General features: G+C 39.5%; 1 protein-coding gene across 7 annotated transcripts in view; it reads right to left on the reverse strand.

The window, feature by feature from the left end:
- FGF13 (fibroblast growth factor 13) overlaps positions 1-25,095 on the reverse strand; it is a 515,410-nt gene that overhangs the window by 82,117 nt on the left and 408,198 nt on the right. The window contains exon 1 of one of the 7 annotated variants that reach the window (XM_019750484.3): positions 21,928-21,970. The exons of the other annotated variants lie outside the window; for them this stretch is intronic. Coding sequence (XP_019606043.1) covers positions 21,928-21,955 — 28 coding nt within the window. The 5' untranslated portion in view covers positions 21,956-21,970. Of the gene's footprint in view, positions 1-21,927; positions 21,971-25,095 lie in introns of those variants that run through there. 7 annotated transcript variants of the gene reach the window in all.

The following is a 25,095-nucleotide window of genomic DNA, read 5'->3' on the forward strand; positions in this document are numbered from 1 at the left end:
CTATCTTTTTCACAATATGCTGTTCATACCTTATGGATTCTAACCCTTCCTGTATCCTATTAAACACTTTGAAGATACTTATATTAAAGTCTCTTTCATATTGCCTCATGATACAACTTTTCTCGAACATGAATTACCCTATTGATTGTCACCACTGACTCTCCCTGCAGTGGTTTATTTCTCTTCTTGCTCTGTAAATTTGACTGTGGGTTCCCCTTCAGCAGGAGAGTGGTTTTCTCTAGGTCCACGTGAACCCTGGACAGCAGAGTTATCTATCTCTATAGTTATGGGTTCTTTCTATGCCAGCCCTCTATGGGTTTCACTGGATTCAGGTCAGTTTTTTATTTGAATTTCCCAGGTTTTTAGTATAAATTCAAATGTGAGGTTCCAATTTCTTACACTATAGGCCCAGAATGGACACCCTACCTATATTCTGTATCCCTAGGCTTTGAGTCCTGATTTATCATGAACTGAACAGGACTTCCTGGCTCATATCTTTACGCAGGAAATTCAGGGCTCTGTGTCAGGGCTGTGGCTTCAACTCAAGCCCCAGGGTCTATACTCAGCTCTGATATCCTTGATGGCCATTTAGCTTCAACTGTTGCAGTTTGCTTTGGCTTTGCATGGCTGTTTTGTTTCCATATCCTGGAGATTTTTCTTTTTTGCTTTTGAATTTTCTTGTGTATTGTCAAAGACGTAAGGTAATATTTTATCCACTATTTCTATGTTTTCTATGGAAGGATAGGGGCTTCTGCAATACCTCAGTTCAGCATATTGACGGGAAGTCCCTATTCAATCTTTATGTCCACCATCACACTAAAATTGCTTTTACTAAGATCATCCATAGCCTTCATATTATTTCTAATGACGGCTTCTCAGTCATTACTTGATACAACCTTTCAAGAGCATTTCACACCACTGAGTATTCTCTTCTTGACACTCTTCCATATGCTTCTCTGTGACTGTGTTCTCCTGGTTTTCCTCCTACCTACGTATATCTGACTGTTCCTTCACAGTCTCCTCTTCCCGTGCCTTTTCTCCTTACTGACCATTTGAGTTCTTTAGGATTCTGCCTGATGCCCTCTAATTTTCTCTCTCAATCTCCTCTTTCTTAGTATGTACTCTTCCTTCACCCACTCAACAAATAAATATTCTTTGAGCGTTTACTTTGTGCCAGGCTGAGTTGCAGGTATTCGTCAGTAAACAAGGCAGGTGTGATCCTGTTCACATGGAAATTATAGTCTAATGAAGAGTCAGACAGTAAGCAATTGACATAAATATGTAGGTATAGATTGTGATCACTGCCATAAAACAAAAGGACAGAATGCTATTCAAGAGTAATACAGAAGAAGCCAATTGAGATTGGAAGGTCAGGAAAAGCCTCTAAAAGGAGATGACATTTTGCTGACACTTGAAATGTGATACGGACCCAGTCTCATGAATAGTGCAGGAAATAACCTCATTTTATAACTGCAACAACTCCAAAAATCTCCACTGCTCTTGATGGGGCTCAGGACATGCCACCCCAAAACATGGCACTTTGGCATATCGAACGTTTTAAGCTGGAGTCTGAGAAAACGGCAGAAGCAGGAAAGTCACTCTGACCTTCCCTCCTCCCTTCTTCCCTGAAAAAGGTCCTAAAACCCTCATGTGAGAAGTGCCCTCCTTGTGAAAGAGGAAATGAGCATCACTATCTCCCCAAAAAAATGGACACTGACAAGAATCCCAATACACAGGTCTTGCGAAATTTCCCCCAGTTTACTGCTCTTATCTCATACTCCTTGGCTTATTGTATTTCTACGCTGCTGCCCAAACTTCATCAAACCCAGCATAAAAACACTCAGGTCTATATTGTTTCTCCTGGTCTTCATTTCCTTATGAAGGCTCTCATGGCATACAAAACTTGTAGTAAGCAAAGTATGTTTTTCTCTTGTTAATTTGCCTTTGTTTAATTTTCGGACCCCGCCAGGTACCCTAAGAGGGTTGAGGAAAAGTTTTTCCTCCGGTGCACTTTTCATCAGCTCACGTAGCTTCTCTGAGCTCTAGATATGGGCATTTCTACCCAAATACCACTCAGGACCTCAAACAAAACAATCCCCAAATTGAACTCATCTCCCCAAACTTCTCTTATTCCACATGGCTATTAAGGTTGTTTCTTGTATCCTACTCCTTTCTGGATTCATCCACCATCTCAAACAAGCCAGAAACGTGGGCATTATCCTGGATTCTCCCCTCTCCTACCTATATCCAAACAGTGACCAAGTAAGGAAGGGTCTATCTCCTTAACATCTTTTCTAAAGTACCACTGTTAAGACTTCCACCGATTTCTATTTCGTTTCTTGCCTGAATTTCACCAGAGCCTTCTCTGTCACCTATGATCAAATTGCTCTGCTCACTGCTACAATTCTAACAGACAAATCTGAACATGTCATGCTCTGTAACAAGTCTCTGCCCACTTACAAGCCCTCCATTATCGGGCCCCAGACTTCACTGTCACCCTTACCTCCTGCCATTCTCCCTCCCCAAACACTGTAATTCAGACATACAGAAGTATTCCCCTTCCCCCAAACAGCCCCTCCTGCCTTTTATCCACTCCAACTGCTGTACCTTTGAAAATTCTATTCCCTCCCACTCAGCAAACTCTTCGAGATGTATCTCAGGCATCATCTCCCCTGGGAAACCTTCACTGACAATCCCCATGTAAAGGCAGTTTCCTCTTCTCTGCTCCGCAGCACCCTGTACATATAGCTATTAAGGCCTTTACAATATTCATCTCTGTCTACTTGTCTGTCGTGCCCACAGTGACTGGCAGGGACTGGCACTTTGTCTCTATATCCCCACGTCTAGACAGATAGGGGCTCAACAAATGATAGTTTCGTGGCTAAATGAATTAGCTAATTCTCCCTTTCTCTGTTTAAAAAGCAAACAGTAGGCGTCTAGAGCAATGAAAGGCTGGGCAGATTCATTTTGATAACAGCAGGTTCATGTACAATGCATATTAGAGGCTGGCCACGTCTTAACTACAAACAGAAGAACTGCAGTTCAGTCACTGAACTACAAGCAGGGGACTACTGGCTCCTTGTGGAAGGCAAAGTTAAATCACGCTAGTCATTAGATTGGTCTATATTTTAGCCACATTCTGATATTAAAATAATTCATTACAAGTATATAACCCTTGAAGATTTAACAGAGCCCTTTTACAACCCGTCTTATATGATCTGCATGAGAACTGGCGAGGTAGCCAGAGTAGGTTTCACATTCATTCCATTTTACAGAACAGAAAACTTTCTCACCAACAGGTCATGGTTTGCCTAATATCACACAGCAAACGTATTTATTAATCAGTTTAGGCTCTACCTCATCCCAAAGAGGAAACTGCAGTTGCTTACAAAAAAAGTGTACAGGAAAATAAGTCTGAAAACAAAGAAAGGGACATTGGAGTGAAGGAAGAGGAGTCAGATACTAGAGGAGGCCAGCAGGGTTTCAAAGCCAAGGTTTCAGACTCCTAGTCTGACTCCCTTTCAGCCCCATCAGGCCACTGCCTCCAAAAGACTTTGAACCACTGGGTGGTGATTGGCAGGAGTCTGTTTGCCTTTTTAAAAGCAGCAACAATTCTGATCTCATAAAGCAAGTAGTCCCGTATCTATTAGAATCATCCCCCATCAAATGTAAGCACCGAAAATTAAATCTAAATTTGAATTACTGCAATTATCCTGCTTGGACTAGAAACCTAATCAGCCAACAGATAGAGGCAAGGTGAAATGAGCTGAGACCACAAAAGAAAATTGGTCCATGAGGGTGTGGGGGCCTGGGCTTGTTTTTCAGGGCAACACATATACTGAAACATTAATTTGATCCAAAGGTGACTCGGCTTCTGAGGTAAACTAATTTAATTTTGAACACATCACATTTTATAGACATATGCCTGTTCCTAGATCTTGATGAGAGTTTAAACAATAATGTGGCTTTACTTGGATCCTGTGATTCAACCAGAATCAGAGTTACCATTTTCCTAACTGTTTTACTGAAATTGAAAATGATAATACCTATAAAAGCTCTCCAGCGCTGACATTTCCAAGTCTCTTTACCAGCACAAACAAAATTACAAAATGGAAAATTTAACCTTTCTTGCCCTGTGTTTTCTTCACAGGGTATAAAACTGAAAGGTAGTCTATATTCCAGCATCATGACCAAATATTAGGAATGATAATGATAAGAGCGTGATAATAATAATGGCTAATTTTTTTCTGGGCATTTACTCTGGAGCAAGCATTGTTTTAAACACTTTACATATGTTAGCTTATTCAATTCGCATAGCAATTGAATGAGGAACTATTATTATGCTCATGTTATAGATGCAGGAAAATGAGGCACAGTGAGGTTAAAAAATTTGCCTACAGCCACTAAGCTAACAAGTGGTAGAACCGTAATACTAAACCACACGATCCTGCTATGCACAAATATGCAAATAACCCTAATCTATAGTTATTTGGTCAGATAGATAGATGGATTATATGTTTTGTGGATTGTTTCTGACCTTTTCCTACTCCCTCTTGCTTTTTTTTTTTCTGTTTATATCATTTCCTATTAACATTCCAGTAGCAAGTGCTCAGGGAAAGCAAAGATACTACTAAACTTAGAGAAAGTTGTATGAGTTTCTTCAAGAAGTGGGAATACTTCTCAGTTTTTCCCTTGATGCTCATTGCAGTGATTTCTGCCATACTTTGCAGCTTTGAAATCACTTCTTCACACGTGTATAGGTAACCCTGGTGTTGCCATAGAGATTTAGATGAATGCCACAAGCAGGGGTCTGATTTGCATATTCTGTTGATTAGCAGGGGTATTTGCTAATCCCTGCCAAATTCTCCCACCCTCTACCATAACTAATCTTCCATGTTGGTAACATATGAGATTCATGAATGTTAGGAACTGATCCTCTCAGGTTATTCAACACTTCAGTTCTGTTCAGTAACAGCTTCATTAAACATCGAGGGGGGAAAAAGTCAAGAGAAAAATAAAATTAAGTCTTTTAGGAAATTAGTTAATGAGAAGGGAAAGTAGAATTCCCCGCTGTGAGGAAGAGCGAAGAATATAATAATATAACACAACACAAATGGTACATTTCATTCTGGGTATTCAGGAGTTGATTATCCCAACCAACTCTCATTTATTAAGAGTTTGCTCTACGCCTGACAGTGCGGTAGGTGTTTTCATATGTGTCATTTCATTTTCATAATGGTTCTACGGGGCCTGGAGAGGAGAGAGTGCATCACATGCCTAAATTCCGACAGCTATCAAGTGATATTATCTGAACAAAGCTGGACCAGCCAAGCATGTCTGACTCCTCCCACACCACAGGAGCGGGACTATAGATGGCACTTTCTTTCCATGCAATATCTTAATTGTCTAGACAACAGAAATAGGGCCAATGAAGAGGACCTGCAAGGAAACAGATTAGGGCTCACTCTGATGAAGCCGTTTCTAACAATAAGGGGCTGTTCAAAAATAGAAAGAATTATTTTGGGAGGTAACTGGTGCCCTGTCACTGGAAGTGCTCATTAAAGGGGTTGTGGGGTTCACACAGACCTGGTAAACACTTATCAGATGTTATAGAAGGGATTCTCACATTGAGAGAATGAATGGGTCATGATGGACCTCACTGTCAAAGCTCCGACACAAGGACCACCAGAGAAACCTGTTGGTCATAAAAGGTTGGGCGTGTGAAACACGCTGAGCAAGAGAAAGTACTCCCATGACAGAGTCTTAGGGGTGGCTCAAAAGGAGAGAGCTAGTGAAGAGTACGTACAGGGTTTTAGGGGCTGGGGGTGGTCATAAGGTGGTTTTGAGGTAGAATTGTATAAATATGGTTCTTACAATTTCAGGTCTGAATTTGTAAACTAGGTGCGGGTCTGGAATAGCCAGCGGTCTTATCTTCACGACACATGAGCCATCTGGAATTACTCTTAAAATAGACCGAGCTAAAAAACAGTAAGACACAAAGAAACCATCACAGACAAGCGGCGACTAAGAATGACTACTAAATACTATGTGGTATCCTGGGACAGAACAAGCGCGTTAATGGAAAAACTGGTGACATCCGAGTAAGGTCTGGGGTTTAGTTGATAGTAATGTACCAGTGTTGGTTTCTCAGTTTCAATAAATGCACCATAATAACTTAAGATGCTAACGTTAGGGTAAATTGGATGAAGGTATATGGAAACGCTCTGTACCATCTCTGCAAACGTTTCTGAAAATCTAAAGTCAAGCCCCCACAGTTTTTTTAAGTTTATTATAAAAGTGTTTGAGTTTCATTTGTCTTGCTTCAATATTTCCATTTTGTTCCATATGTTTTGCAACTTATGGTTTGTTTTCTTTCTCACCTTGATTTGGGAAAATGGCAGGGTCCATCTAGTTTGAATCGAGTGTCTCTTTAACCTGAACTGTCAGAAAATAAGTAATGAGATTTGATGAGGTTGGAAAAGATGTATCTGAAATAAGACCTATTTTCCCCTCATGATCTTTTTTGCCCAGTTTTGTAATTTCCTGAGTCAAGGGGACCATCTTGAGTACACAAATGATACTGCACCAACAGGGCAGCGAGAATACAGCTGCTGAGTCTGTGGGAAGAAGCGTGGACATTCTCCGTCACTGCTAACAGAAAAGTAACAAGTAAAGCTTGTGAAGCACATGATATGGTTATTTACTAGGGAACAGAGCTCCCTGAATCTAACAACGTGAACACAAGAAGGCGACACAGGTCAAGAACAGCTCCTTTATGTCTCATTGTTCTTCCTAAGCTGTACTGTGAGGTTTCTCAGCATTCAGACGGCCGGGAGCAGACATCATGAATTTCAAGTCTTTACCTCTTAGAGGAGCCGGCTGCAGATGGTGTTTGTGATTTCAGCAGAGGAAATGCCATTTAGGGCAAAGACTATTGATAATATAATGGCTTCTTTCCTAACTAAGGATATTTGGCATGCATTTCCAGTGATATTTACTTTTACTTGTCCAGGAAGTGTGAAGCTCCTTTTCTATTTCCTGCAAAAATACTGATATTATTGGTAATGGACAAAGCATGACTTTGCATTTATAAAATAAGGACTAGGCATTGTAATAAGGCAGTGCTTGTTATGGGTTTGCACATGATAATTAGAAACTGTTTAGTTGTATCCAAGGGAAGCTGTCATTTCCACTTTTTAAACTACAGACTTGATGGAATGATGAAAACAAGAATCCTGAGTTTGAGTCTCAGTTCCCTTCCTAACTAGTCTTGGGGCTTTAGGAAAACGCTGTATTAAACTCTGAGCTTCTAGTTCCTCGTCTATAAAGTAAGAGATCCATGTACACAAAACTTCTTTGAATTTCATTAATTCACCACTAATCAGAAAGACAATCACCATGGGAGCTTATCACAAAACCATAGAATTATTTGTCCATCACATTCACTTGCGCCATTGTGGGGACAAAGCCCCGGAGAGCAGTTTCCAGGCTCTCAGCCTCATGTGGAAACGTGCTGGCTCGGGTAGTAGATGGCCGTCAGCTGTAGCCGGTTAGCCAATTGGCCACTGATATAACTGCCGCGGCTGCGCTGGTTGGTGAGTTGAGGGGAGTTGGTCGGTCAGTTGGCAGGCAGAAAAGCAGACAGTAGGTCGCATGTCATGTGAATCCAGCCTCCAGTGAGACTATAGTGGTATGACTCCCCTACCTATGGCTCCATGGGTGTTCCTTTTTGGTCTAGCCACATCCTGCATTCTTATGTGGGGAGCGGGAGCTGAGACCCTGCAGGCTGCCCCACACGACAGCCATCAAATTGAAAAAGTCATGAAACAGAAAGCCTGAAGCCCCAGTGCAGGCTCAACACTTCAATACAGAAAATAGTGGACCATGATGATTGTCTTTCTGATTAGTGGTGAATTAATGAAATTCAAAGAAGTTTTGTGTACATGGATCTCTTATTTTATAGATGAGGAATACAGAGTAGTTAAGAGCATGCACTCTGCAACTAAAAACTTAGGTGTGAATCTTGATTCCATAACATATCAGATGTGTGACCTTAGCATGCCAGTTAGCCTCTCTGTTACTGAGTCTCTTCAACTCTAAGGTGAAAATAACGACAGTGCCTACCTCCTAGGGTAATTGTGAGAACTAACTGTGTTAATATTTGTTAAGAGCTTAACATGTACTTGGCATATAGTACACATGCAATAAACTGTACTTGCTACTTTTGTTATTCTTCTTGTTGATATATGTTATTAATGTCAGCTTTATTTGCACACATATCTGGCTGGACAAAAACAGCTCAAATCTCCCATCTACAATAGACTAATGGAAGGGACTAATTCAGTCGAGATCCCTAATTTTTGGATGAGAAACTAAGGTATAGGGAAGTGAAGCAACTTGCCCAAATGGCAGCTAGTGCAGATCAATGGCAGGCTATGGAATCAGTCTGGTGCCAGGGTACCTGCTTTTAACACTATGCTTTACTGCCATAATAGCTTGTATTTGTACAGTGCCTACTAAGTGCCACACTCTTACAAAGCTTATCTCTAATCCTTAGATAACCCTGCAAGGTGGGCATCATGTTTCCCTCAATTGTTACAGACGTGGAAAGCGAGGCTCAGAAAGACTGAGTAATTTGCCCACCATCACAGTGCAAGGGAATGCTGGAGTGTCTCCACACCCTGCGTTCTGTCCACTCTACCGCACTGTACGTTAGCAAGAATAAGATTCACGTTTTGTTTTGTTTTTTAATTCAGAGGCTTTGTACTGGGAGACGAAGGCAAATTTTATTCAGTGTCAAATTTCTGGGAAGGTTGAATAACTGTAACACCAAGGTTCTCTCCGGGAAATACACATAGCCCTCCCATTAATGAGCCACTGAACAACAGCCTTCCCGGATGGCCCCCCTGGTGCTAGGCCAGGCCCCACAGGCACTGGGGAGATCTGCAGATCTCTCCAACAAAATTTTCTCTTATATAAAGGGAAAATAGTTACTGAAGCACACAAAGAAAGCTTTCACATGAAATTCAAATTTGTTCAACCTTCCTGAGAATGAATCTTAAGTGAGCAAAATAACATTCTGACTAAAGCCCATAATTACATCACTCCTTACGTGATGAAACACAGGAGCTGCGTGGAAGAAATAACTGCGGAACAAATTCACTCTATTTAATTCTAAGGGAGACCAGTTTTTCTAGATTTACCCTAGAAATACATAAGATGTCAATGAGGCCAACCACTTTTTTCTGATCTACTAAGAAAATGTACCTACTAAAATGTAAAACGAAGCTAATAATGATTACTTCTTTGTCCTTAGATTCTTGGAAGTATGCCCACGAAAGATATTCCAAAAGGCATTACAGTGAAAAACAAAGGGTTGGAAAAAAAATACAGGTTCTGTGGTTTCTGTGCATTTCCCACTGGATATTACTTTCATGTAACGCCTGATTTCAGTTTTGTATAAAAAATGTCTCCCTCATTCAACAAGGTCTTAACACTAAATATGAAAAAGAAGACAGATGGGAAAAGTTATATTTTAAATATAACAGTATTTTAATATTAGATTATCTTTTCCTAAGCCACAGTTAACAAAAACTGAAGAAAAATGTGTGAATTCATACTCTGCTGAGGATCCTTATATGCAGGAAAATATGAACACATTTATATTAAATAAAAGACTTTCATGAATCATAATCTAGCATGCAATGGCTTATGTGCTGCTACTCCATTCTAAGCTGATACAATGTTTGCAGTTTTCCTCATTTGGTTCTGTGGGTCATAACTCCAGGTTCTCCAAAGTTTCAGAGGGGAGTCAGTCTCTCATCTAGCAATTAAATGTGACTAGACAGAGAAAACGTTTTCTCCTTCTCCCATTCCCAAATACTCCATTCCTGGAGCCACAGCCCCTTGGCTCTTCAAACATCTTTCATTTAAAATTTACCATGAAGACACTCTTACCTCCAGGTAGGAGACTGGGTTTAACCAGGCCTTCTGTGCAATTATCGCTTAGTCAAGTATGCAGAGAATTGGGGAATATTATGTGGTTGGTGGATATTTCACTCACATTATACTGAGTACTATTACTTCTGCAATAATGGTACTTCAAGGCATAAGTCTAAGATATGATGGTAAACAAAATTCAGGAAGTATGGATTAGAATTCGAGTGTGGAAGCACACTCTAGGCTTTACAATGAGCAGGAGACAAGAGGTCATCTGTCACTGAAGAAGAGGCAGGAAAGCTGAGAGAGACACCCCCCTTCCACTCAATCCTAGGTGCATAGTGCAGGGAGGGCAAGGATAACAACTGAGAGAAACCCCACAGGCACTGAGGACTTAGAGTATACTGAGTAACCCCCTCCCCACTGGCCATCTACTCCTCTGATAGGCAAGAGATAAAGAGAGAACACCCCCTCCTGCTAGGGTTCCAGTACACAGAAACTGCTGAAATATGGGGTTAAGGAAGGAGAATAGGGACAAATTATCCAGGTACACAGATTGAAAGCCCTGCTAAAGAGAAGGTTGTGATCATGCTCTTAAATGAGGGGAAATCTGTGGTGAATTGAATATAACTAAAGCAACAACAGAGCTCAGATCCAGATCAATCTAACAGTAGATTAATTCCAAACCAAATACTAATGTCCTAATGGAAGAAAAGGTATTCCCATTTTGGACACTGATATAATTTACCTCAGTTTGTCTTCTTTTATACATAGGGACTTGTATTAACAGAAATTACATAAACAAATAAAACAGAAGACTTACAAAAGAGAAGAAAATAGGAAACATTCTCAAGAGCTAAAGCGTCATTAGAACCAGTCTCAGAGATGGCCTAGATGAAGGAATGAATATAGAATTTCAGCACTGAGGTGGAAGCTATAAATAGAGAAATATGGAAAAGCTAGAAATATGGAATATCAGAAGTGATGACTTTGTTTTAAGGGATTATCAGTTGACTGGATATAGCAGAGAATGGAATTTGTGACTTGGAAAAATGGGAAGAGAAAGTATCTAAAGAGAAACAAAGAAATAAAACAGTAAAAAACTGGAACGGAGTGTTTGATATTGTGGGACAACAGCAAACCATCTGAGGTAAGTAACTGGAGGCACTGGAGGAGAAGGGAGAAATGAGCAGAAGAAATATGTGAGGGGATAATGGCCAACAATTTTTCAAAATGTATGAAAGATAACATCTTAAATATCCAAAAAGTTTACAGAATACCAAACAGGATTAATAAAACAAACAAAAACCAACTAGGCATATCATAGTCAAAGTACTAAAAACCAAAGATAAAAAGGCAATCTTGAAAGCATTCAGAGAAAACAGAAATACTACATACAGTGGAATGATGATAAAATAATATATAACTTCTCATCAGAAACAATGAAGGTCAGAAAACAATGGAATCTCATTTCATTTGCTGAACGAAAGATAGCAGCAGTCAAATTTAAATTACTTATCCAGCAAAAATTATTCTTCAAAGATGAAGGTGAAATAAAGGAATTTTCAGGAAAAGAAAACTTAAAAGAATTTTTATCCAACAGATATGCACTGCAAGAAATGCTCCAAAAAAGTTCTTTATACTGCAGTAAAATTATACCACATAGAAATACAATTTGGCAAGAAGAAATGAAAAAAACATCAGAAGGAGTAAATATATTGCTAAATATGAAGAGTGATTGTTTTTAAAATATAGCCTGTGTGTGTACGTGTGCGTGTACGCATGCACATAGAAATCACAAAGACTATTGACTGTTTATAGTAAGAATAATAATATAACGAGGGGGGTTATAGCACATATAGAATAAAATATATGAGAAAATGATCACAAAAGTTGTGAGTGGCATAACTGGAAGAATAATGCTGCAACTTTCTTACCTTGTTTGTGAAGTAATAGAATATATATTGAAAGTTGCAGAAATAAAGGTGCATATTGTAATCTTGTAAAACTGGTAAAAATGATACAAAGAACATAATATGAAAAAATACTTGATTCACCCCAAAAATACTGGAAAAGAGGAACAGGGGGATGCAGAGAAGATGGGACAAATACAAGTCAAGCACCAAAATGGAAGATTTAAACCCAAACATATCAATAATTCTGATAAAATGGTCTAAAAACCTTAAATAAAAGACAGAATTTGGGGACTGGAGGAAAAAGAAAGACTCAATTATATAATGTTTACAAGAAACACACTTTAAACATAAAGATACAAACAAAATGAACGTCAAAAGATGGAAAATATACATACTGCAAACACTAAGCCTAACAAAAATGGTGTAGCTGTACTAATATCAGATGAGGTAGACCTTGTGGTGATGAATACTACCAGAGATACAAAAGGAAATTTCATATTTAGAAAATGGTCATTTATCAACAATATAAATTCCTATATGTATTTGCACATACTAACAAAGCTACTAGATACTTGAAGCAAAAATTGATTACAATGAAAGAAAATATAGATAAACCCACAATCAGGGTCAGAGGTTTCAATACTCATCTCTAAGGAATTCATAGACTACGTAGACAAAAAACTCAGAATACAGAACTGAACAACACTATCAATCAATTTGACCTGATCTAAATTTATAGAACACTACACGAACCAATAGAGGGAAACACATTCTTCTCAAGGTCGCATGGAATATTCACCAAGCAGTCTATAAGCTCAATCGTAACACAAGTTTAAATACGTGTCTAAGGGTCAAAATCGAAGAGAATATGTTATCTGACTGCAAAAATATCAAGTTTGAAATCAACATCAAGAATATAAATAGACCATCCTCCAAAATTTGGAAATCAAATATCACACATTCAAATAACTCATTGGTAAAAGAAAAATACAAAAGGGAAGCTAGAAAATACTTTGAATTCAATGATAATTGAAGTACAATATGTCAGAAACTGAAATGAACCTAAAGCAGCTTTTCTAGGGAAATTTATAACTTTAAATGCCTTTACTCAAAAAGAAGATAGTTGTAAAATAAATGATTTCTATTCCCACTTTAAGAAACTAGAAAAAGTGGGCGGCCGGATGGCTCAGTTGGTTAGAGCATGAGCTCTGAACGACAGGGTTGCTGGTTCAATTCCCACATGGGCCAGTGAGCTGCACCCTATACAACTAGATTGAAGACAATGAGCTCCTGCTGAGCTTCCGGAGGGGTAGCCGGATGGCTCAGTTGGTTACCGCGCGACCTCTCAACAACAAGGTTACCGGTTCAATTCCCACACAGGATGGTGGGCTGTGCCCCCTGCAACTAAAGACAGAAAACAGCGACTGGACTTGGAGCTGAGCTGCACCCTCCACAACTAGATTGAAGGACAACAACTTGGAGCTGATGGGCCCTGGAGAAACACACTGTTCCCCAATACTCTCCAATTTAAAAAAAAAAAAAAAAAAAGGAAACCAGAAAAAGAACTAACTAAATCCCAAATAAGTAAGAGGAAGGACATAATAAAAATGACAAAGGAAATCAATGACACAAAAAACAGAGATAGTCACCAAGGCCAAAAGTTGATTCTTTGAAAAGATTAGTAAAATTTTAAACCATTAGCAAGACAGATGAAAAAAGAGAAAAAATACAAAGTATTAATATAATAAATGAAAATGAGGATATCACTAGAGATGCTACAGACATTAAAAAGATAATGAGAGGTTACTGTGAACAACTCAATAACAAGACAATAAAAACCCAGTGAGAAATAGGCAACACGCTTGGACAGATACTTCAATAAAGAAGATGTATAAATAGCCCCTAAACACATGAAAAAGCACTCAACATCATTAGTCATCAGGCACACGGAAATTAAAACTAAAATGGAATGCGACTATAAACACATAAGAATAGGTAGAATGAAAATAATTGACAACCCCAAATGTTGGTGATCACATAGAAGCCTCAGAATTCTCACTGGTGGGAATGATGATGGGAAATTGTTTAGCGATGGCTGAAAAGTGAGACTTAGATCAACGTTATGACCCAACAATTTCACTGCTAGGTGTTTATCTCACCCCACCCAAATTAAAATATACGTGCACAAAAATTTTGTAAAACTTGTTTATAGAAGCTTTACTCATTATAGCCAAAACCTGGAAACAGTCCAGATGTCCCCCAATGAGAGAATAGGTAAATAAACTGACATATTCATGCAATGGAGTAATAAAATCAGCAACAATATGTAATGACTTACTGATACTCATAGATACACGAATTCATTTCAAAAATATTATTCTGGGTGAAGGAAGTCAGACCTAAAAAAGCCACATACTATAATGTTTCCATGTTTCCATTTATATGAAGTTCTAAAATAGGGAAAACTAACCCACGATGATAGAAATAAGTTCAGTGTTTACTTCTGGCAGCAGATGGGTATTGACTAAGATGGGGCATGAGAGAACTTTCTAGTGTGATGGAAATGTTGTATGATCTTAAACATGGATTATATGAGTGTATGCATTTTTCAAAACTGAACAAACTGGGTACTTAAGATCTGAGGACTTCATTGTATGTAAATTATACCTAAATAGCAAAAAACTTTAAAAGCTAATATACACTCAACTTCTTCTGGGTGGACATGGGAGGCTGGTGAGGGAAGGACAACAATGAAGACTGAGAAGAGAGTAATTAGTGGAGAATACTTCCAGGAGGATTTCTCTAAGTGAGTTGTGTGTGGTCTTCCTGTTCCCAGAATCATACGGAGTACCTGTAAAAATGTAGATTCTTGGGTTCCAACCAAATCAGCTGGGAATTTTCAATTTTAACCAGTTTCACAGAGGATACTGATGGCACCCACTAAAGTTTGGGAACGGCTGGGTTACAAAATTTTCATCCCAGAGTACAGAATTTTCCCATACAAAAATAGTGTAGTTAGTGTAGACACTAGAGATGAAAAAATAAGAAGTCAGTGTCCATGATTCAGGATTAGGCTTTAATGGGAAGATAGACTTACAAATAGTAAAGCCACTGCAGATCAAAGTGGAAGTAGAATTTGAATTGAGTTTTGAAGGCTAAGTAAGGGTTTTCTATTTGGACAAGAAGAGAAAAATGATTGTAGGCACAGGGAATAATATTGAAAAGTGTGGAGGTGGGGAGTGGATCTTAGTATGTTTAGTTATATAGAAAGGTATTCACTGTTTCCAGATACAGCATGTGAGATGAAATCTGGAAGGAGTAGAATTAGGAGGGGAGGCTGGATAAACAGCTAGAAAGGAGAACATGAAGGATTTTTAGGCCTGATTTTGACGTTTACATATTATCTTTCAGCTGGGAACCTTTGAAGAATTTGGGACAAAAAGGGAACATCATCACTCTTTAAATATAGGAAAACTGCTATTGAAATATTTCTATAATAAACTTTAAAAATTCCTTGAATAAGAAATAAATCTTATCTATCATCTATCTATCTTATCTATCTATCATCGATTTATCAAATCAGGAGTTATACTGATATTCATGTGGAATATATTATTTTCTTAGATGATTTTGATACTCTCAGATGATTTCTATGAGCAATAATAAAGAGTAAATTGTCATGAATTCTTCATACGAATGAAACGTAAAAAAAAAAAAACAGTGTAGTTAGACAACACTGAAGCTAATGCTTGAAATATGATTTTGGATATTTTCATGAGTTATTAATGTTATGAGTCAGCTTTCATATGTCTATAAAATCAGATTATTTTACTTCTTCAAGATGACTTGGCATTATAATTTTCAGTTGGATGTTGGAAACTGAGCATCTGACAGAAACTATAATTTTAAGTGAGGTTCTAAATTTTCCTATGTTATTTAGATGCATTATCAATATGTATTCATGGAAAAATGTTTAAGAAAAGTGAGTTATATTGTGTAAATAATACTTTTGCTTCTATTAAGCATTAATAGAACTGCTATTGGAACATTAAAAACTCCTGCCTGGGATGGACAGTAACCAAAGGCTACCAACCTCTTACATCGGAATTTTAAATATTTAAAGAGCTTGCGATCAGAAAGGTAACAATCAACCAATCAATGAAGCAATATTTGCTCAACATCTATTATATCTAGGATAGCCTGGCATTACATGGACCTGTTTTAAAGACTGGTTCTAATTTTCAATACTGGGGAACTCTGTCTCATGATTTAATCTCTCTGAGCCTCAGTTCCCTCAGTAGTAAAATCAGGACAATATTCACCTACCTTGCAGGACTGTTGTAAGAATTCGAGTTCCACCTGTACAGTATTTATGCTGGGGACTGGCCCAAAGTTGATGCTTAACAAATGGTACCTGTTGGTCACACAATCTAACGGTTAAGGTGATTATTTAAGCCTCTCTGTATTAATGAGAAGGAGCCAAGAAACTGATGACCAAGGAAAAAGATCAAGTGGATCACATACTTATAGAACAAAATATTATGGAGAGGAAGAAAAGGAGGACTCTGACTTCTTGTCCTTGGGTTCACCATTCCTGTCTGTGGAGCATTAAGATACATAGGACAGGGTTATCACGTGAAGTAGGCAGAACGGAACAAAAAGGCTGCTTGCGTTGCTTGGAGACTACGTATTCCATGTTTTATTCAGTACTTTACCTGCCTGCAACATAGTAGGTTCTCAGTGCATACTTGTTGAGTAAATGAAAGGGGGCAGAAAGAATCTTCACAGCTTGTATGTAGTCGAGTCTAGCTTAGGAATCATGCACTTGACTAGTTCTGTTCTCTATCTTGGCTTACTAACTAAGAAGGCAAGAAATTCTCAGGACTCAATCAAAAGTTGTTATTTTTTCTCACATCAATGACATTTTTAGTTACTGTTGTTATCAGTCCTGTGCTATTGATTAGGTAGATACACAGAAGTATTGAATATGGGCATGGCCTCCTTGGAATTTATAAACCAGTAAGGGAAATGAGCACAGAGTTCAATAAAATACGAGGTAGCTTAGAATGAATGTCATATGATTGGTTTAGCTAGTAAGTACTGAGAGTTCCAGGGGGTGACTAAACCTTAGTTGGTTGGGGGAGGGGATAGGAAAGGCATCTCAGAGGACATGAACCAAAGTCCGACACACATTTAAATCCCTGGTTAAATTACGCCTCCTCGATGAGGCCATCCCCAAACCAGCCAGCAGAAGGCATCTATGCTAGCCCTGCTTCCCTGTGGCTTTTTGTATTTCCATTATAGCACTCATCACAGTGTGTCTGGTACTAGCCAGCTGGGCAACCAGGCTATGCCTTCTGGAAGGCGGGGCCTATAGCTCTTTCATCTTGGCACCTTCCTCAGTGTGTAGCACATCACTGACAGGGCACTGTATAGAGTACACACTAATGAATTGGACAGATTCCTCTAGGTGTAACGGAGGCAATTGGACTGACTGAAGCAGTTTTAGGGAAAGAAGGAGTTAGGATTGGGAAGGTATGTTGAGCCAGACTGTTGTGGGCTTTGCTTAGAGAATAAAGTCAACCACCCCCTCCCCTCACCTGGTTGGCATTTGGAATGAAGCCAGTAAAGGTTTTTATATAGGGAAGGGACATGATGAATATATGGCATTTTGAGACGTTATCACTGTCCATTATAGTAGCTAGTGTTAGAGCTGGAAAAATACCTTCTTATGCGATCATGCTGTTAGGCCTAAGTGGACCAATGAATATTACTGCAAAAAATGCCAAAGTATTTGTTCTTTACACAGAGGTTTATGCACATACCAATAAAAGGAAGAGAACTAGTAAACATCTGCGACTCTGATTGCTCTGGAGCCCTAGTATATGCCTAAATAACACCCATCTTGTCATGCAAGGAAAGGCTCCTGAATTATAACTCCTAGTCGCCTAAGAACAGAGTAAAGGATGGAGTATATTGGGAAAGAGTTGACATTTGGACATTGCCGGTCCATGTTGAATTGGCCTGGGTAATTAATTAGAGTTTGCATCCAGGAGACATGTGAATACCCTCTCTAAATATGTAAATGACCATGGCTGTATTTACAACTCCCTTTGAGTAAGGTTTTTAAAAAATTCTATTTTAGAAGGCAATAGTATCATGTCATATCAGATTACAGCTGCTAAATTTTAAGAAACACTAATAAGTTATTCAGAAACTTGCAAAACAAAGTAAGCAGATATAAACTTTTAACATTCTCGCAAATAAGGTACTATTGTATTATATTGTATTTTATATTAAAACATACTTTACCAAGCCCTGGTCAAAGAATTCCTTCTGAACAGAATGTAGACATCATGTTTTCATTTGGTATAAAATATTCAGACTTTCAAATGGAGAGATTAAAGAGTAATCCTTTAAATACGTACATTATAAAATAAGTCTTTGTTTCATGAAAACACTCATAAAAAGGCCCCTTTCCTTCCTATACACCCCATGTGGATTTCAAATGGGACTTGATTTACATATAATTTTCTGGAAACAATTCAATGTATAATATAAAGACCCAGTTGTTCTGTTCTATCGATTGCTGAAACTCTTAGGCCATGCCTAGTGACACTGCTGGAATTAAAAGAAAAGTTATGGCATATTCATCGTTCTCCCACGAGCCTGGTATCCCAAGGGAAACCTACAGAACCTCTTCTACCCAAGAGGCACTTGCCTCCTATGGATATTCTACTTCCTTCACAAGAGCTTAGCTGCTGGGATGAGCTGCTCTACCCAAGACCTCTTTCCTTCCAATAGCATCCACAACTCCAAAGCCTCCAGTTTCAAAAGCAAAAGTCAAAAGGCCAATATACATTTCCACTATACATTCTAAAGACACAATTTGAACAGAGCCTTTCTGGTCAGTTTCGTAAGATCAGCTTAGACTATTTAATCATTTGTCCAAAGCAAATATACTGAAATAGTTTTGAGTGCACTACGCAGCCGTTGTGGTATATTCATTCACTCAACAAACACTGAGTATCTACTAAACCCCAGGCCCAGGCCCTCAGCATTGCATATTCCGAGAAGGCACTGTGAGGCACTGCCCAGGTGATAATGGCCTCAAGGTCTGGAATGAGTGATCTATGTAGGGAGCAGCTGAAAGTACACATCTGCATCCCCTGAAAATGGACTAAGACTAAGTGATTATTGATAAGAGAACAATAGGTAAATATATCATTTTCTAAGTGCTTACCAATAAGAAAACTATTAATAAATCTGTTACTTCCTACAGTTCCCAAAGAGAGGGAAATCTGTCTTCGTGTGTTCTAAATTTGCGAAACTCTTAAGTCAGGATGATATGTGGGAAAATAAAGGGACTCTGAAAAGCTGAAGAAGTAGCCATGACAAGCAGAAGGCAGCAGAGCAAGGACAAACACACTCAGAGAAGTAAATGGGTGAGCTAACACAGGGTTGGTTAGAAACAAGACTACAAGCGTAGGCTAAAGAAACTCGGATTCTTTAACTCACATAGGCATGATCATGAGGGCTTTCAGGCTGTGAGGGGTTACACAGAACAGAGCTACTGTCTGTTCTTTAGCTTCCTTGAGGACCAAAGACCAGGCATCAGACTTAACTGGATACGGGAGATGTAGGGTGAAAGTTCCTGCGTTGAGAGTGTTGAAATGAATTCTTTAGAAGCTTCTGAGGGCAGTGGCTGGGCCACTCTCATCTGTATACCGGGATGAAGCGTTTTCCTGTCTAAAGGCAAAGAAACTACCTGACCTTTCTTGGGACTCGCCCTTTTTTCGTTGCATAATCCTTTCTTCCGGTCTCATGTGCACTGTGCTACCATGGATTCAGAACTTGCCCTATATCGCATCAGATACTTTTTTTTTTTTAATTGCAAAATCCATTTATTTTCCTGTAACTCTAAATTTGTGCTCCAAGTATTTTTTTTTTTTTTGGAAACATGGAGGAAAAACAGAGGGTTGCTAGAGGGGCGGGGGGGTGGGGATAAGGGGAAGGTGAGAGGTTTTGAAAAATAGTCGGTAACCACAAGATGATCATGGGGGTTTGAAAATTAATTTGGGGAACGTACAGAGGGATAGTGGATGGGGGGAGGGGGGTTCACACAGTGTGTGAGGGATATAAATGATAAACGTCTAAGTTTTGCTTTGTCTTGTGCACCTGAAACTAATTAAAAAAAAATGCATCAGATACTTTTAACATTCCTTTCAAAGAGAGACCCCAGTCACTGTCAATCTGCCCCATAGTTTGCATTCATTTCCGCACAGGGGCTCAGTTTGCCATGAACATACATCTATTTAAAACAGACATGTCCATTTATAACATTTCATCAATCAATCTAGAAGTCTTTTGTAAACATAAAGTAAGCATAAAGTTGGTTGGTGCTTGAATCTAACCAAACAGCTTAGATCGTAATCCGATCATTTCCAATTAATGCATGCACATGTCAATGCAATAATTATTTGGTGAGAATTAACCTGTATCACAGACCTTACTCAGCAAAGAATTAATGTATGCGTTCCACTCAAATACTTTACAAGCAGAGTGACGACGAGTTTCAATGTTTCTGCTATATGTACCATTTCTTGAGATAAGGGGCATAGAGTCTATAGAATGATACCTTTAAGGATCATTATAAACTGTCTCCCATCTGACAGGTGGAAACCTTGGGGGTTTTATTAGAGACATGAATTATGAGACTAATCAAAAAATGAAATGCTGAACTGACCTCAGAAATTCTATAATGTTTTTCATAACTTATATTGCCCTTGATGCCCTGACCTTTACAGTGTTTTTTCTGTTTTTCCTTTCTCCTTTTCATGGGAGATCAGTAGAAAATGACCAAATAAACAACGTCGTGCAACATGACAGATCAATCCAAAACTTCATTTGCGGAAGCTCTGGGACCACTCCAAGTGGTCCAGGAGATCCTGCCAGGTACTCAGAAGGGAAAGCCTATTAATCCCAGTTAATTCCATGAATAAACACATGCTAGTCAGCAATTTCAAGGCAGGGAGAAGGATTTTGAAGAAACAAGAATTGCAAAGAGTAATCACTTACTTGGATGAAATGTTCTAGCAAAACAAAACGTTCGCAGGGGTTAGCATTCTCTGGGATCCTTTCGAGTTCAATGTTAAAGAAAGTGCAAAGGGTTTCAATGAAAGCATTCGCTGATGAGGCTACCTCGTTCAGATAACATGCAGACTGGCAAAAAGTTTCCCAAGAAAATACATCATTTTGCATTTAGCTACGTGTTAAAATTTCTCATCAAAAAGTAGCCAGCGAAGTGATTTCAACCCTCCAAAAGAATCCCTGTCTTGCTATTTTCAGAGGCTTGAAAGTGGCCGCTCCGGCAACCTTCTGTCATCTTGTTTTTCTCTGTGAGCCGGAGGCTCTTGGGCGTTGGTTCCATTAGCTATCTGCGGCATCTCCCTCGCCGCCATGGAGGAAAGGATCCTCTCCTAGTTTCGCTTAGACATTATGGAGTGCCTATCTTCTGTGATTTCCCTGAAGATATACCTAATAAGATTCTCAGAATTAATGTGTAATTGTGTCCACCTTCCCTTAGCTCTCTGTTGCCTTCTCTTCCTTTCCTCTTGCTAAGCTTAGAGCAAAATACCTTTAAAGCCAATGATAATTATTTATTCTCTTCTCTTCCTTTAGAAATTCAAATTAATGTTTTGGGCTGTATGCATATAGAGTAAATGCAGATCTGGATGTAGGAAATCTCTCCGGAATCAGTCAGTGTCGCGGTTCTCTAAACACAAATAGGGCTTTAAAAAGACAGATATACACATTCATTCTCCTATAACAATTAATACCTAAAATTCCTCTCACGAAGAAACAAAGGAAGCATTTTTCCAAGAGTCTATGCTCAACAGCCGAACATCATGGACTACGGAAACTCAAGAGCCCCTGTCCCATCCAGAAAGAAAAGATCTCAACAGAAAGATCCCCGGCATAATTTTGTTAATATCCACAAAGGCTTTAATTAATGTCCAAGATAAACTTCCAAGTCTATGTCCTCCAAAAACATCGCTTAAATCAATCTTACCTGAATACGACTTCCTTAACAAAGCCATGCTTCTTTATAAGCTGGTCCTACCCAGACAATTGCTGTCTACATTTGGAGCAGACACAGAGAAAGGAGAGTGGAGAAAGTTTAAGGCATATCTAAAGTATTCTCCAAGGTACCAGCCAGAAACATCAAGCCCATACTCGCGGTATAGAGAGATCATTAATGGGCATTAGTGACAGGCCATTATGACTCGCACAGATCATTAATGATTCATCATGTAACGGTATTGTTCTAGCAATAATCAGACCATTGCTTGGACTCAGATATAAGCTTCGCCCATACTATTTGCTTAAACTTATTATTTCCGAGCAGAAAATTTTATTTTGCCTTCTAGAATTACAAAAAATGGTCTGTAACAGGAGCTCTCGGCACATTAGAGGTGCCTTTGGAGCTAGCTGCCTTTTTGGAAGACACTTTTCCCACTGTCAGGAATTTTATAGTCTGAAAGGTTCCCCAATGGCTTTTGGGATGTAGAAAATACGTCTTTTATTCTGAAATTCAATTGTTGATGAACAGAAGATGCTACAAGCAAAATAGACATTTATAAGAATGACAATTGCTCAATCCTCTGTAACAATTACTTTGTCAAATGTTGAAATTCTACCTGAATTTTGAGTTTCTTGCCAAAAAATACATTTTCCTATTGAAGTCATCTGCTAAAAATTCAGAGAATCTACCAGCAGCCTATGATGAGACTTTCAGCTAATTAGAACAAAAAGCAAGAAACAGATTATTTTAGCATTATGCACACACATGTTCCTGAAGCACTCAACAGTGTTAATACAGGAATCAAAACTTTAAGGAAAAGTGAAGCCAAACTCAATTCTTTTAATTTTTGCCTTATGAAAGATCCACTCTTTGGGTTAAAAATTCAAATGGAAATGAAAATTTAGTTATTCTGGGAGCAAATGAGTCTTTCCTATTGAACAGATTGGATTCTCCTTCTGTGTGGCTCTGGGTAAACTTCCCTTGAGTCAGAGAGAAAGGAAATCTGTCTCAAGATCTGAATATTGTCACTATCAATGAATATTGAAGAATTTCTGACACCCACAAGGAGCTATATTTATTGAGTCCCACCACCCGAACTCAGTGCTATATGGAAAGGAAGATTATGTATACCCAAAACCACTCCATAAACTTACGTAATTTTTTCCCTTAAGCTTCTCTGCCATAATCAAAATTGCCTTGTGCTCTCTCCCTCCACTTTTCCATCACATACTGAGTGGAGCTAACAGACAGCTGCAAACGTTAACCCCTCCCAAAGGGATCCAGCCTCAAGCGAAATTGGTTTAGCAGTAGGTAGGGATTTCAGCAGGAGGCAGAGGATGGAGAAAAATTAGTTCTGCTGTGAAATCAAGCATCCTGCTCCACCCCCCACCAGCCACCCACAACCCAGGGGCCTGAACATCAGGAGCCCTCAGAACCCAAATGGGACAAAGAGTTGTTCCTCAGCAGGGCCGGCTTCCTGGACGTTTGTCCTGTGCAGTCACATGGTACCCTGCTCTAAGGAGGACCCTGAACTCGGTTTCAATGCTTTGCTGTCACCGTTTTAAATTCTTAACAATTTTTGAACAAAGGACAAAATGTTTCAACATTTTCATTTTACCCTGGGCCCTGCAATTATGTAGCTAGTTGCGCCCCTTAAAAAAACCACTAACCAGCCAGTCACGTTTTGAGGGGCAGGTGACCAGCTTCAGAGTGTGGTCAGGGCTCTTTCCCACTGCCCTGTGACTGGGAAGCTGAGCTAGTATTCAGGCCACCAGACACACAGTTGCATATGCTCCAATTCCCTGTTTGCAAACCAAAATGGCTAATGGAAGAATTTAGGCTTGAGTGAACTCCCTACACAGGAGAGATGCCAACTTCCTTCAGACAAAAATAGCAAACCCTAATATGGAGGCAGTGTCTCTTGGCCAATGTAAGAGCGCTTTAAAAAAGGCATTTCCCAAAGGACAAAATTAAGCCATCTCAGTATGAGTGGTCTTATCAGGTCTAATCAAGAGACTGCCTCAGTCTTTCCAGCTGTGGCATAGCTTCTTGTGGCTTTGCAGGGGCTGCCCTGGGCAGTGCAGTGGGGAAGGGGGTCCTCTGGGATAAGCACAACTCAATCTCTGATGTCTAGACTGCACAGAAATAAACAAAGTGAGGGCTGACATGGAGCCAAATTGCAAGGCACGTGAAATTTATTTCTGCTAACCTTTGTCTCCTTGCCCCCAAACTAATTCTCATCCAGTCAGGGCCTTCCTGCTACTCAGGGCCGCTGCTCTCTAACTGCTGCTACTCCACTGCAGGAGTTAACCCCCTTATTAGGCTCGGAAGCCCTGTCAGAACCTCACGCTTCTTCTTTCTCTTGCATTCCGGGTCTCCCTATTCGCCTAGTCCTCAGTGTGGCTGATCTTAGCCAGGTGTTATGGAGGAAAACAATCTGATTAAGCTAACTTACGTGAATTTGTCCAAATGACAGTTCTCACAAAGGTGTTCTTATTTGGGGAAAAAAGTGCCTTGTTCTCTGATGGGTATACTTTTGGGTAGTGGGACAAATGGAAGGATGTTAAACAATAGAAAGGCACAGAAGATGGCAGTGCTCACATGTTCTGCTTACCTTAGGGGTACAAGTTTGTGCCGATCCAGCCCAATGGCTCAGGGTACCACCCCCAACCCCCACACCAGAATGACTGAGTTCTCTGATGCACCAGGCTCTTTCACACTTCCACAGGTCTGCTCATGATCTTCCCCCAGCTTGGGACGCTCTTCTCTCTTTTGTCTGCCTCTTTCAAATAGGATATCTTCCAGGAAGACTTTTCTGCCAGCTTCCTCGTGCCTCTAAAGTTGACTGTGGTCGCCTTGGTCCCTTCACTGTACCCAACACAAATTTCCATCATTGAACTATTACACTGGATTGCATTAAGCCGTTTACATGATCCCTCATTTATTGGACTAGAATTGGCTAGGGGGCAAGAACCACATTGATCCGACAAGCACCTGTGAACGAATGAAGGCAATAGAGAATGGTGCATCCTACATGGTCAGTGCACTAGAAGCCTGAGCCTGGGTGGCTGCCATGATTGTGACACATCCATATTCGCAGGTTGTAGGGTGTAGTTTTGCATTAGGCGGTGGAGGCAGGGGCTGCATGGGCAGCCT

The sequence above is a fragment of the Rhinolophus sinicus genome, chromosome 18, assembly GCF_057876585.1.
Source record: "Rhinolophus sinicus isolate RSI-liver-muscle chromosome 18, RSI-T2T, whole genome shotgun sequence".
Classification (NCBI taxonomy): Eukaryota; Metazoa; Chordata; class Mammalia; order Chiroptera; family Rhinolophidae; genus Rhinolophus; species Rhinolophus sinicus.